Source organism: Coregonus lavaretus (assembly GCF_964263955.1).
Source record: "Coregonus lavaretus genome assembly, chromosome: 5".
Lineage (NCBI taxonomy): Eukaryota > Metazoa > Chordata > Actinopteri > Salmoniformes > Salmonidae > Coregonus > Coregonus lavaretus.
In genome coordinates, this window is record NC_139992.1 from 10,382,306 (window position 1) to 10,396,732 (window position 14,427).

Sequence of the window (14,427 nt, forward strand, 5' to 3'; positions counted from 1 at the left end):
GCTTCTTCACCTGTGGGATCGTCTGAGACCAGCCACCCTTACAGCTGATGAAACTGTGGGTTTGCATAAACAAATAATTTCTGCACTAACTGTCAGAAACCGTCACAGGGAAGCTCATCTACGTGCTTGTCGTCCTCACCAGGGTCTTGACCCGACTGCAGTTCGGCGTCGTAACCGACTTCAGTGGGCAAATGCTCACCTTCGATGGTCACTGGCACGCTGGAGAAGTGTGCTTTTCACGGATTTCCAGCAACTTTGCACAGGCATTGAAAAGGAGTGGGACAGCATTCTACAGGCCACAATCAACAGCTTGATCAACTCTATGTGAAGGAGATGTTGCGCTGCATGAGGCAAATGGTGGTCACAACAGATACTGACTAGTTTTCTGATCCAGGACCCTACTTTCTTTTTTAAGGTACAGTATCTGTGACCAACAGATTCATATCTGTATTCCCAGTCAAGTGAAGTCGATAGATTTGAGTCTAATGAATTTATTTCAATTGACTGATTTCCTTATATAAACTGTAACTTAGTAAAATGTTTGAAATTGTTGCATGTTGTATTTATATTTTTGTTCAGTGTACTCCTGCAGTGAAAAAATGACTACATCTGACGTTCCTTTTTCTGGGTTACTGTGTGTGGGTAGATTATCACTGTTTTTCATGACTTCCACTTTGTGAAATGGGTGAAAATGTCATTTTGAAAGCAGATAATGATGTAACATAACACACTGTGTACTGCAGACAGACTGTGGTTGGTCATTAATGCTGGATTTGGATGTGGTTGATGATGATGATGATGGCTACCCACAGATTTGACTGATGACTCATCATACCACAATCGTCATTGTACTGTTTTTAGAAACGAGAGAGTGGGTGAGTTAGTGAGGGAGGGAGATGGGTTTGTACGGGTATGGGCACAATGAAAAACACTTTCCGACAGGCTGACTGATGCATTTACATTTACATCATTTAGCAGACGCTCTTATCCAGAGCGACTTACAAATTGGTGCATTCAATTTATGATAGCCAGTGGGACAACCACCTCTTTTTTTTAATGGGGGGTGGGGGAAGAAGGATTACTTTATACTATACCAGGTATTCCTTAAAGAGGTAGGTTTTCAAGTGTCTCCGGAAGGTGGTCAGTGACTCCGCTGTCCTGGCGTCGTGGGGGAGCTTGTTCCACCATTGGGGTGCCAGAGCAGCGAATAGCTTTGACTGGGCTGAGCGGGAACTGTGCTTCCGTAGAGGTAGGGGAGCTAGCAGGCCAGAGGTGGATGAACGTAGTGCCCTCGTTTGGGTGTAGGGTCTGATCAGAGCCTGAAGGTAAGGAGGTGCCATTCCCCTCACAGCTCCGTAGGCAAGCACCATGGTATTGTAGTAGATGTGAGCCTCAACTGGAAGCCAGTGGAGTGTGCGGAGGAGCGGGGTGACATGAGAGAACTTGGGAAGGTTGAACACCAGACAGGCTGCAGCGTTCTGGATAAGTTGTAGGGGTTTAATGGCACAGGCAGGGAGCCCAGCCAACAGCGAGTTGCAGTAATCCAGACGGGAGATGACAAGTGCCTGGATTAGGACCTGTTCCGCTTTCTGTGTAAGGTAGGGTCGTACTCTGCAAATGTTGTAGAGCATGAACCTGCAGGATCGGGTCACCGCTTTGATGTTAGCGGAGAACGACAGGGTGTTGTCCAGAGTCACGCTAAGGTTCTTTGCACTCTGGGAGGAGGACACAATGGAGTTGTCAACCGTGATGGCGAGATCATGGAGCGGGCAGTCCTTCCCCGGGAGGAAGAGCAGCTCTGTCTTGCCGAGGTTCAGCTTGAGGTGGTGATCCGACATCCACACTGATATGTCTGCCAGACATGCAGAGATGCGATTCGCCACCTGGTTATCAGAAGGGGGAAAGGCGAAAATTAATTGTGTGTCGTCTGCGTAGCAATGATAGGAGAGACCATGTGAGGATATGACAGAGACGGCACGCTCAAGAGTTTTGGAGAGAAAAGAAAGAAGGGATACTGGTCTGTAGTTGTTGACATCGGAGGAATCGAGTGTAGGTTTTATGAGGAGGGGTGCAACTCTCGCTCTCTTGAAGACGGAAGGGACATGGCCAGCGGTCAAGGATGAGTTGATGAGCGAGGTGAGGTAAGGAAGAAGGTCTCCGGAAATGGTCTGGAGAAGAGAGGAGGGGATAGGGTCAAGCGGGCAGGTTGTTGGGCGGCCGGCCGTCACAAGTCGCAAGATTTCATCTGGAGTGAGATGGGAGAAAGAAGTCAAAGCATAGGGTAGGGCAGTGTGAGCAAGACCAGCGGTGTCATTTGACTTAATAAATGAGGATCGGATGTCGTCAACCTTCTTTTCAGAATGGTTGACGAAGTCATCCACAGGGGGAGGAGGGGGAGGAGGAGGAGGATTCAGCAGGGAGGAGGTGGCAAAGAGCTTCCTAGGGTTAGAGGCAGAGGCTTGAAATTTAGAGTGGTAGAAAGTGGCTTTAGCAGCAGAAATGTAGAGAGGAGGGAATGAAAAGATGACAGGTCTAGTTTTCCTCCATTTACGCTTGGCTGCCTGGAGCCCTCTTCTGTGAGCTCGCAATGAGTCGTCAAGCCACGGAGCAGGAGGGGAGGACCGAGCCGGCCGGGAGGATAGGGGACATAGAGAGTCAAAAGATGCAGAAAGGGAGGAGAGGAGGGTTGAGGAGGCAGAATCAGGAGATCGGAGGGAGAAGGATTTAGCAGAGGGAAGAGATGATAGGATGGAAGAGGAGAGAGAGTGAAGGATGCGATGGCACATTACCATCTGAGTAGGGGCAGAGTGAGTAGTGTTGGAAGAGAGCGAGAGAGAAAAGGATACAAAGTAGTGGTCGGAGACTTGGAGGGGAGTTGCAGTGAGATTATTAGAAGAACAGCATCTAGTAAAGATGAGGTCAAGCGTATTGCCTGCCTTGTGAGTAGGGGGGGACGGTGAGAGGGTGAGGTCAAAAGAGGAAAGGAGTGGAAAGAAGGAGGCAGAGAGAAATGAGTCAAAGGCAGACGTAGGGAGGTTAAAGTCACCCAGAACTGTGAGGGGTGAGCCATCCTCAGGAAAGGAATTTATCAATGCGTCAAGCTCATTGATGAACTCTCCAAGGGAACCTGGAGGCCGATAAATGATAAGGATGTTAAGCTTGAATGGGCTAGTGACTGTGACAGCATGGAATTCAAATGAGGAGATAGACAGATGGGTCAGGGGGAAAAGAGAGAATGTCCACTTGGGAGAGATGAGGATTCCTGTGCCACCGCCGCGCTGACCAGATGCTCTCGGGGTATGCGAGAACACATGGTCAGACGAGGAAAGAGCAGTAGGAGTAGCCATCTGAGAAGTCCATTCCATTGCGGCAGATGTTATTAATTTAATTGGGGACCGTCCACAACAAAGTGCTATCACAGTGCCCCCTTGCTGTTGAAGGCTCTGTTGTGAAACAGATACCGCATACTTTCAATTTATCCAAACTTTGCGTCATCTTTAGTGCAGCCAGATTCCGTCAACAGAACAGCAAGTTACCAAACCACAGAATAAGATGAGTGTTTCTCGGCATTATGGGATAGCTAGCGAGTAATATTTTAATAGTAACGTTAACACACATTGGCTGTTAAGCCAATTATGACTGTTGCTTTCCGTTTTCGTTTATCATGATGGTAATGACGTTTGTAATGATAATGGCTCTCCTCCATCTTGTTTTGCATTGTGAAACCTGTGCTCTCCATCCAGTAGCGGAACCAGATTTTATGAAGATGACGTACAGCTTAACAAAATACTTTGCGATGTAAACGGGGCATGACTGATCAGAGCCCATGCTCTCCCATTTTAACACAATGTGGAGAGTTGTCCTGCTTTTGTTTGCGTAAGACCTTCACTTCTCATTATCAAAACACCCACCGGAGTGAAGTGACAATCAATAAACAACAACATAATGGCATTCATTGAGTATATGAACACCTCTTTAATACTCAGTGCTAAGAGCCTGGATTTGAGTCACAAGCGAAAATGGAAACTACACTGAGTGTACAAAACATTAAGGACACCTGCTCTTTCCATGACACACTGACCAGGTGAATCCAGGTGAAAGCTATGATCACTTATTGATGTCACTTGTTAAATCCACTTCAAATCAGTGTACATGAAGGGGAGGAGACAGGTTAAAGAAGGATTTTTAAGCCTTGAGACATGGATTGTGTATGTGTGCCATTCAGAGGGTGAATGGGCAAGACAAAATATTTAAGTGCCTTTGAACGGGGTATGGTAGTAGGTGCCATGCGCACCAGTTTGTGTCAAGAACTGCAATGCTGCTGGGTTTTTCACGCACAACAGTTTCCTGTGTGTATGAAGAATGGTCCACCACCCAAAGGACATCCAGCCAACTTGACACAACTGTGGGAAGCATTGGAGTCAACATGGGCCAGCATCCCTGTGGAATGCTTGACACCTTATAGAGTCCATGCCCCGACGAATTGAGGCTGTTCTGAGGGCAAAAGTGGGAGGTGCAACTCAATATTAGGAAGGTGTTCTTAATGTTTTGTACACTCAGTGTATTTATCAGGGGAATCAGAATAAACATATAATAAATATAATCTCTCCACTCTGCTTTGTCATGCTCCATTACTGGTAATTCATATTTGCATATAAAATCATACTATGGAAATAGACTAATACTACATTAAATTTATATCAGCGCTTTTCAAGGATCCAAAGACCAATATTTGGAATAAGGAGGATTACAGTAAGTGGGTTGATACATCTTTGAGAGACATCCTCCCGACTCTGGTCTCTTTAAGGACACTCTCTGTGTGCGAGTACCTAATCTACCGACCATGACTGTTCCAGTGGGTCCCCTGAGATTAACCACTGTCAGCGGTCCAGAGGAACCTTCATTCAGCCACTCTACACATGGCAGGTAGGGAGACGCGCTGCCAGTGTCAGTCAGTCATTGTGTGGATAGATAGCCAGCCAGTCAGTCAATCAGTCAGTCAGAAAGCGTGGAAAGAGATTAGTACTTAACACTTAATAGATAAATAGATACCATCTTCTTCAGATGGCCGTGGACAAAGGGGCCACAAAAGGTTGGGGGAATCAGCTCTTTTCGTCAATGAAAACCTTGTCCTCAAGGTTCTAGTGTGCTAAATAAGTTAAGGGCTACGTGCAGAGGAAGCGAAGGTGTGTGGGTGTATTGTTCTGGGTGTATACCAGTAGTTGAGGCAGTAGCAATGAGAGGAATCTTTCATGGGGGAAGGAAGAAGCTTCGACCCAATATATACGATGGTAAAGTGGGTGTCGCAGCCTCAAGCAAGATGGCCGCAGTCCTGACTGCTCTATCTGCCTGCCTCAGCACAGCAGTCTCCCCCTCTTTAGAAGAGAGAGCGTGGGGCGGTACTGCAGTCTACAGCCTCTCTGCCAGCCAGGTCAGCTCTCACGGCAAGGCAGAGGTGTGTCTTTGTCAGTGTGTGTACGCTCCGGCCCAAGCCCAGCGTCCCAGGAGGTGTGTGTGAGTGACTGAAGAAGTCGGCTGAAGAAGTGTGTGTGTGTGTGTGTGAGAGAGAGAGGTGAGGGGAGTGTGTCCAGGCTGCTGACATTCTGACTGCCCTGTCTCTCAGGAGACTGACTATCTAACTGACAGCCTGGATTAACATTCTGCTATGGTCATCACTTTCTTTAGCACAGAGCTAGTAAACACTAAACAGAGCTAGTAACCACTAAACCTGGCGCCGACGAAGATGGCGGCCTCGCGACAAGCTCTTAGGAAACTTTGCAGTATTTTGTTTTTTTATGTATTATTTTTTACATTATTAGCTCAGAAAGTGTTTATGTATATATTCTTAAATCCCATTCCTTACTAGTTTTGTGTGTATTAGGTATATGTTGTGGAATTGTTAGATACTACTTGTTAGATATTACTGCACTGTCGGAGCTAGAAGCACAAGCATTTCGCTAAACCGCTATAACATCTGCTAAACGTGTATGTGACAAATACAATTTGATTTGATTTAAACAACTAAACAGAGCTAGTAAACACTAAACAGAGCTAGTAAACACTAAACAGAGCTAGTAAACACTAAACAGAGCTAGTAAACACTAAACAGAGCTAGTAAACACTAAACAGTACTGTGTGAGACCTGAGGACTTGTGTGCCATCATGAGTAATTAGCTTAAAATGTCACATTGTTGTATATACACAGTAATAACATTGTAGTTGAATCAACATTGATGCCAACAATCTCAACCCATGAATATGACAGGGACAGACTATAGAATAAAAGACACGTTCATTTTCCTTATTATATCCTCTTTAATATATCTTAAAAAACTGATATACAATCTGAGAAAAAAAAGGAGGATTTGAACTGAGGGACAGACCCTCACAGGGAACTAGGCTAGCTGGAACAGTAAAACAAGGAGTGTGGGGCTAGCAACTAGAGCATGCTAACAACAAGTCAAATCTGAACACCTGTTCATTTGAAAGCACGCACGCACACAGTAAAATACACCACCTCCTGATCACATACACTTTGCCTCATGCAAACGTAAATACAATGTTTAATACAGTGATGACACTGTATCTTATGTTCCAATGTGCACACATACAGGCATAAAGCCAGCACAGGCAAAGCAACAAACACACACACTCAAAGATACGCACACACACACACCTCTCAAACACACACTGAGAGGGACAGACACATGAGGACATAGAGGAGAGCGAGTGAGAGCGCCCTGGTATTCCCCCTACCTCCATGGGGGCAGAGGAGAACGCGTGAGTGGGGTGGGGCAAGGGAAAGACAGCAGGATAGAGGGGTGGAGCAAGAGAGTGAGAGAAAGAAAGACAGAGACTTTCAAAGGCAGAGTGTCCTCTGTTTGGCTTCCCCAGGGGTCAGGGCAGGGGAGTTCAGCTAAGGTCAAGGGTCAGGTGTGGTTGTACAACTTAATATTGTGGTACAGCTTGAGTCTTTTCCTAGGAGCTTCATCTAGACAGTGTTACAGTGCGTCTGGGGCACCGGTAGATTGTGTTTCCCCTCTGGATGAGTGAACAGAACAGACAGGATGTGGGCGTGTCTAAAATAGTCTAAAATGATTCCCCATGGCCCTTATATTGAACTCTGGACCTTGAAGCCAGGTCCTCTGCTTTAAAAAAAAAATTCTAACCCTCCAATCAAGGACTGATTTAGACCTGGGACACCAGGTGGGTGAAATTAATTATCAGGTAGAACAGAAAACCAGCAGGCTTCGGCCCACGTAGGGTAAGAGTAGAATAACCCTGCCCTATGTAATGCACTCACTACTTTTGACCAGGTCATATAGGGCTCTTGTCAAAGGTAGTGTACTATTGAGCTTATTAGGGTGCCATTTCAGACAGAAAAATCACTGATATTGTTTGTGTCTTGCAGACATTTCCAGAGTGAAATGGACAATATGGGGACTGACTGACTGGAATGGGGACTGACTGACTAGAATGAGGACTGACTAGAATGGGGACTGACTGGGTCGGTGGCACTTGTCATTCACATGCGGTCTGATGAGGTGGGGGTGGGTGGGGCAGGAATGAGTGACATAACAGATATGTTGTTTTTCCAGCTGTGGGTTTCTGTGTGGGTTTGCGTGCACAACCAAGTGCTGTGTGTTGTTGTTAGTAGCTAGTTAAGTACGTTTGCTTTTCAATGTGCGTGAAGGGATTCCGTGTGTGTGTGTGTGTGTGTGTGTGTGTGCTCGCGTGCATTTTCTTTGCAACACAAACATGGCAGGCACTAGAACTGAGAAACACTGTTACAGATCATCTTTCTCTTTGATTCGTCGATTCTTAAATAACAGCTAACTGGATTGGTTAAATCCCGGGTCCTCACTGCCACCGGCGCCCACTCTGATTGGCTCAGACACAACGAGAGGCCCCGTCATTGGACGATCCCTGCTGTGACGCATGATTACTCTGGTCCACTCAGGACAATAAACAAGTCCCTCCTCAAACTTTGTAAAAACGGGTTTCATCTTCTTTTCCTCCAGCGACGTCTTATTGCAGTCGGGACGTGGCAGCGGTGGGCAGCGGTTAGTTGGTTGAAGAGACATTAGGGTGGCGGGGTTCAGCTGCGCAGTCACAAACGGGGGGGGGGGGGGGGGGTGCAGGCAGCCGGCGCAGCTGATGCAGTCATCACCTGGTGTAGCGCTTGATGTAATCTTGAACCTTATTCCGGAAATCCTCCTAGAGCAAGACACAAACAATATCAGTGATTTTTCTGTCTCAATATCCTTGTTTAAATTTTACAAACTTCTAACCCCTAATGGAACTGCTCTGAAAATCTTTAGGCCAATATACAGTGTGTTCATCAGTTGAAATGACTTTTAGGGAGATATGAAATAAAAATGCCGTAAGCTGCATCAGGGGTTGATGTCAGTGACACAGTGGGATGAAAACATTACCCACAAACCATGCACACTTCATGACAGCAAAACATGACAACCACAGCTCTGGCACAGCTCTGGCATCAGCCAGAGCTATGAAAGAAATAGGCCGCAGAGCGTCCGTCCGGCTGGCTGAGGAATACAGTCACCATAGCCAGACTGTGGAGATGGAGGTAGATATGGAAGGCACTACAGCAGCTCTGGCTTCCTCCGAGTAAACAGCCTCCACCAACAAGATGTCAGAGTGGAACCCAGGAGGGCCCAGGATTCTTCACATAGCTCTGCTGGCCCGTTGCGCCGTACCAAGTACCAGGCTGTAAATAACCCCAGTCTACATGGAGTCTGGAGGCACACAGTGAATGGCCTATCTTTGCTCTGATCTGTCTGTGACCAACTCTGGCGCATAACAGTGTCTGTGTCTGCCCTGAGTGTGTGTGTTTGTGCATGATATAGAGAGAGTGTGTGTACTCTGTGTGTGTGCTTGCATGTGTGTGTAGGGTTTAAATAAAATGAAGTCAAATCAATTCCCATGACCCCTCTGCGGACAGTGTTCCATGGTGCAGCTTGATGATGGATGGAGAGGAGAGGTGGAGCCAAGTTGGCATGGCAGCTTGATGATGGATGAGAGAGAGAGAGAGGAGAGGTGGAGCCAGGTTGGCATGGCAGCTTGATGATGGATGAGAGAGAGAGAGAGGAGAGGTGGAGCCAGGTTGGCATGGCAGCTTGATGATGGATGAGAGAGAGAGAGAGGAGAGGTGGAGCCAGGTTGGCATGGCAGTGTATGTAGTGGATGGTGGTGGGCAGTAACTCAAAGCGGTAGACATACTCTGTTTGTCCCTCCTTGGTCAGCTTGCCCCTGCCCTTTCCTTTTCCATGGCCAGCTATATTAAGCCACACCAGCACAGCTCAGCTCACCACAGCTCAGCTCACCATAGCTCACCACAGCACAGCTCACCACAGCACAGCTCACCCCAGCTCAGCTCACCATAGCTCACCCCAGCTCAGCTCACCACAGCACAGCTCACCACAGCTCAGCTCACCATAGCTCACCACAGCACAGCTCTGAGAGCAACAACAAACACATAAAACAAAATACTACTTCCTTCTTTTCTCACTGGTGGTCCAGGCTTTGGGTTCGATTTGATGGGGGTAGGAAGGGGGTGGCCCCCGCTAAAAGACTACACAGCCCTGGTATCAGGAGCCAAGGCAAGTGAAGGGAGCAGCAACATTAAACCCTCCTCCATTCTGCTCAGAAACCTCCCATTGACATCAATGCATTATTTACCCATTAAGCTCCAGTTTCACAGACGCATGTTTCCCAAGATGGGATTTAGTTCTTAAGAGAATATGATCGGAATGAGGCTTGGCCAGGGCTGGAAAAGAACAACAAGGACAACGATTCCAACCATGACGACAACAACTTAAGGAGATAAACGCAAGACATACTGCTTTGAAATGGAGACTGACTTAGTTCCTAGCATACCATCTAAAGAACCTGGGCCTGCTACTCTTTAGCTTACTTTACCTACAGGGAAAGTCGATCAGCACTGCAGATCTCTTTCTCTCGCCGTCCAATGTTGTTCGACATTGCACGAAAACTATTGCACAAAAGCTTATACAGTGCCTTCAGAAAGTATTCACACCCCTTGACTTTTTCCACATTTTGTTGTGTTAAACCCTGAATTTTAAATTGATAAAATTGAGATTTATTTTGTCACTGGCCTACACACAATACCCCATGATGTCAAAGTAGAATTATGTTTTTCGATTTAAGTATTCAACCCCTTTCTTATGGCAAGTCTAAATAGTTCAGGAGTAAAAATGTGCTTAACAAGTCAAGCCTAAATAAGTTCAGGAGTAAAACGATAGTGTTTAACATCATTTCTGAATGACTACCTCATCTCTGTACCCCACACATACAGATAATTGTAAGGTCCCTCAGTCGAGCAGTGAATTTCAAACTCAGCCTGCTTTCCACCACACACTGGGAGATTAACTCACCTTTCAGCAGGAGAATAACCTAAAACACAAGGCCAAATCTACACTAGTTGTTTACCAAGAAGACAGTGAATGTTCCTGAGTGGCCGAGTAACACTTTTGACTTAAATCTACTTGAAAATCTATGGCAGGACCTGAAAATGGTTGTCTAGCAATGATCAACAACCAATTTAACAGAGCTTGAAGAATAATGGGCAAATGTTACACAATCCAGGTGTTGAGAGCTCTGAGAGTCTTACCCAGAAAGACTCACAGCTGTAATTGCTGCCAAAGGTGCTTCTACAAAGTATTGACTCAGGGGTGTGAACACTTAAGTAAATGAGATATTTCTGTATTTCATTTTCAATAAATGTGCAAGAATTTCTAAAAACATGTTTTCACTTTGTCATTATTGGGTATTGTGTTTATATGGGTGAGAAAAAAAATATATTTAATCAATTTTGATTTCAGACTAACAACAAAATGTGGAATAAGTCAAGGGGTATGACTACTTTCTGAAGGCTCTACTTTCTGTAAATCCACTCTAAGCTGTGGATGAAAATCACAGTCAGATGGCTGGTTGGAAACCTGCTATTTGAGTCATAATCTACTGGATCTCTTCAGTCCTTAGTGAAAGCCATAGAAATTTTCTTTTAAACAGTAATACCTCAAACAATGACTGGGGACCTGACCTCATGGGGAAACGGAAGGGACAGTTTTACTGAGAGATTATGACGTCTGACTGTTATGTGAAACTCCAAAGACGTGGGGAGGACAGAGACAGGGACTGATATGAAAGAGGAAAGCAGTGCGCTAGGTAGGAAACCAACCAAAGACATGTAGTTGAAACAGACACTGACTGACCGACTAACGTTAGCGGTCATTCCTTAGTGAACTGAACCATGTCACCTATCCTACCCAATTAGCTCATCCTCCCAGCAGGCAGGTACACCAGTGTTCAAAACATCTCTTCAAGAGGTAAATGAATTAATGCAAATGGAGGTACTTCCCCTTGGGTGGAATACGCTACAGCTTTATAGTCCGGCTAGAGCAGCAGAACAAAGAAAACAGCACTAAATTAAAGAGCCCTCAGCACAGCTAGCCAGACAGAACAGAGACTTAGAACTAACAGTTAGAACTGGAACCCCGGAACACTCAGAGCTCTCCAAGCTGAGACCTCCGGGGATTCCACTGCTGCACACCCCGCTCCCCCTCTTGCATAACCCTGCAGCCCCGCTAAATATTTTGGCAGCGACTCAGTGAGCTCAGTGCAGCACAGAGTATTAAATAGCCCCCTGTAATTATGCTTATAAATATGGCCCATTATAACAACGTGAGGGGTGACTGGTGGATTGTGGCGCTTTGGCTAAGCTGATTGGACCATGCCTTTCTTCCCTGGCTAATTGCCTTTTGATACACCTCCGTATGCAGTGTTACAAAGTATAAATACAGTTTTAGGCTTTACTACGACTACTCATCACAATAATGGAGATGAATGATGATATTCAGAACAGTTCAGACATACACACAGCGGCCAGTTTATTAGGTACACCACCCCATTCACGAAAATGGTTCGCTCCTACAGACAGTGAAAGACTCTGCATGGTCAATCCGACGTCTGCAGTGGCCGTACAGCATTTACTGTGAAACGGCCTCTATAGAAGTCAGGGCATTCATACTTCTTGCACGTCGCAGAGCTGTTTGTGAAGGAAGTTGTCAAGAAAGTAAGTTTGTGTTTATACAGGACCTCCCGCCCCCACCTACCGTCAACCACATCTCAGCTATACGGAGCCCTCCGCATTGGTACAAAAATTGGGAGGTGCATGGCAGTAAAGAGCTCGATTTGGCCTATCAAAATGTCCCTGTTCTGACTCCCAGGCGATGATTGAGTGAGCTGTCATTGAGACGGCAGATTTGTTTATTAGAGTCAGATGGGAGAGATTACATTATTTGGTTAGGCCATTTACATGTAGAAGTTTTCAGACACAAAAATGACCAATCAATGGCATTCAGTGACCCTGTGACATTTCTTACACCAAACAAGGTAACGTCAGGACACAGGCCTCCTCTTCTCTCCTCCCTATCAAGGCAGGGATAACAGGTGACTTTACCTTTTTACTCAGTGAGGAGCATGTCATCCAGAGATGTTCTCTACTGTTCTCTATTTTGGGACAGTTGGGACCATTTGCAGAGTGAGAGACCCTCAAACACTCACTCCCACTCCAGCCTAAATAGTCTGATAGCCCAAACTGGATGTGCACTGTCCAGATGGGACCAGACAGCCCAACACAGTATTAATGTGATTCTGCTAGGTATTGCTCTTCCCTCCTGATGCCACTGTGTACGCCACAGGCAGGAAACAACATCTATCATATCAGTGCTGCAACAGGGCATCCTGGGTAGGGCAGACTGGTACACCCTATCAGCTCGGAGGCCCAGGCAGGCTGTACACCACTACTGCTGCAGGCAGGAGCACCAGTCTGGTTATGTAAAAAGTAATCACATCACCTCAACACCATCTCAGCAGAGGCTGTCAGGATAGGCAGTGGGAGGGAGGGAGGGATGGAGAGGTGTATGGGGGGATGGAGAGGTGTATGGGAGGATGGAAAGGAGGGGGGTGTCCGATAGAGAGAGAGAGATCTGTGGTGAGAAAGGAGACGTCCTGACGGCGCTCATCTCTCACTCTTATCATTTTTAATCCCCTCTTCCACCACAGCAGGGCTAGTGAGAAAACATTCCGGACGCCACTGGCTCACCTGGTAGATGGGATCGATTCAGGTCAGATCAGATCAGGGTTGAAGGTGGCCTACAGCCAGCAAGGTGTTACAAACACTAGACAGACAGTCTGACATCACATAGAGGTCAGATAGTGATTTCACAGAATGACTGACAGAATGACAGACAGAATGAAAATAACTACTTCTTACAACATTTCTGTACCGTCCAGATTTTCACTTCATGAAACGGACATACATGGTGTTAATGACCACTGTGTAGAACCATGTAGAACCATGCTAGGTGTGTATACCACATTGACATGTGAACGTATAGGTCCAATACGTGAGAATGCTATTCATTGACTACAGCTCAGCATTCAACACCATAGTGCCCTCTAAGCTCATCACTAAGCTAAGGATCCTGGGACTAAACACCTCCCTCTGCAACTGGATCCTGGACTTCCTGATGGGCCGCCCCCAGGTGGTAAGGGTAGGTAACAACACATCTGCCACACTGATCCTCAACACGGGGGCCCCTCAGGGGTGTGTGCTCAGTCCCCTCCTGTACTCTCTGTTCACCCATGACTGCATGGCCAGGCACGACTCCAACACCATCATTAAGTTTGCCGACGACACAACAGTGGTAGGCCTGATCACCGACAACGATGAGACAGCCTATAGGGAGGAGGTCAGAGACCTGGCCGTGTGGTGCCAGGACAACAACCTCTCCCTCAACGTGACCAAGACAAAGGAGATGATTGTGGACTACAGGAAAAAAAAGAGGACTGAGCACGCCCCCATTCTCATCGACGGGGCTGTAGTGGAACAGGTTGAGAGCTTCAAGTTCCTTGGTGTCCACATCACCAACGAACTATCATGGTCCAAACACACCAAGACAGTCGTGAAGAGGGCACGACAAAGCCTATTCCCCCTCAGGAGACTGAAAAGATTTGGCATGGGTCCTCAGATCCTCAAAAAATTCTACAGCTGCACCATCGAGAGCATCCTGACTGGTTGCATCACCGCCTGGTATGGCAACTGCTTGGCCTCCGACCACAAGGCACTACAGAGGGTAGTGTGTACGGCCCAGTACATCACTGGGGCAAAGCTTCCTGCCATCCAGGACCTCTATACCAGGCGGTGTCAGAGGAAGGCCCTCAAAATTGTCAAAGACTCCAGCCACCCTAGTCATAGACTGTTCTCTCTGCTACCGCACGGCAAGCGGTACCGGAGTGCCAAGTCTAGGTCCAAAAGACTTCTCAACAGCTTCTACCCCCAAGCCATAAGACTCCTGAACAGCTAATCATGGCTACCCG

The 14,427-nt window shown here is 46.7% G+C and overlaps 1 protein-coding gene across 1 annotated transcript in view; it reads right to left on the reverse strand.

Annotated features, from left to right (window-relative positions):
- Nucleotides 1–6,299: 6,299 nt before the first annotated feature.
- The window catches only part of LOC311129072 (NEDD8-conjugating enzyme UBE2F-like), a 121,260-nt gene continuing 113,132 nt past the window's right edge, over nt 6,300–14,427 (reverse strand). Inside the window, exon 10 of the mRNA XM_084161341.1 lies at nt 6,300–8,217. Coding sequence (XP_084017467.1) covers nt 8,167–8,217 — 51 coding nt within the window. The 3' untranslated portion in view covers nt 6,300–8,166. The remainder of the gene's footprint in view (nt 8,218–14,427) is intronic.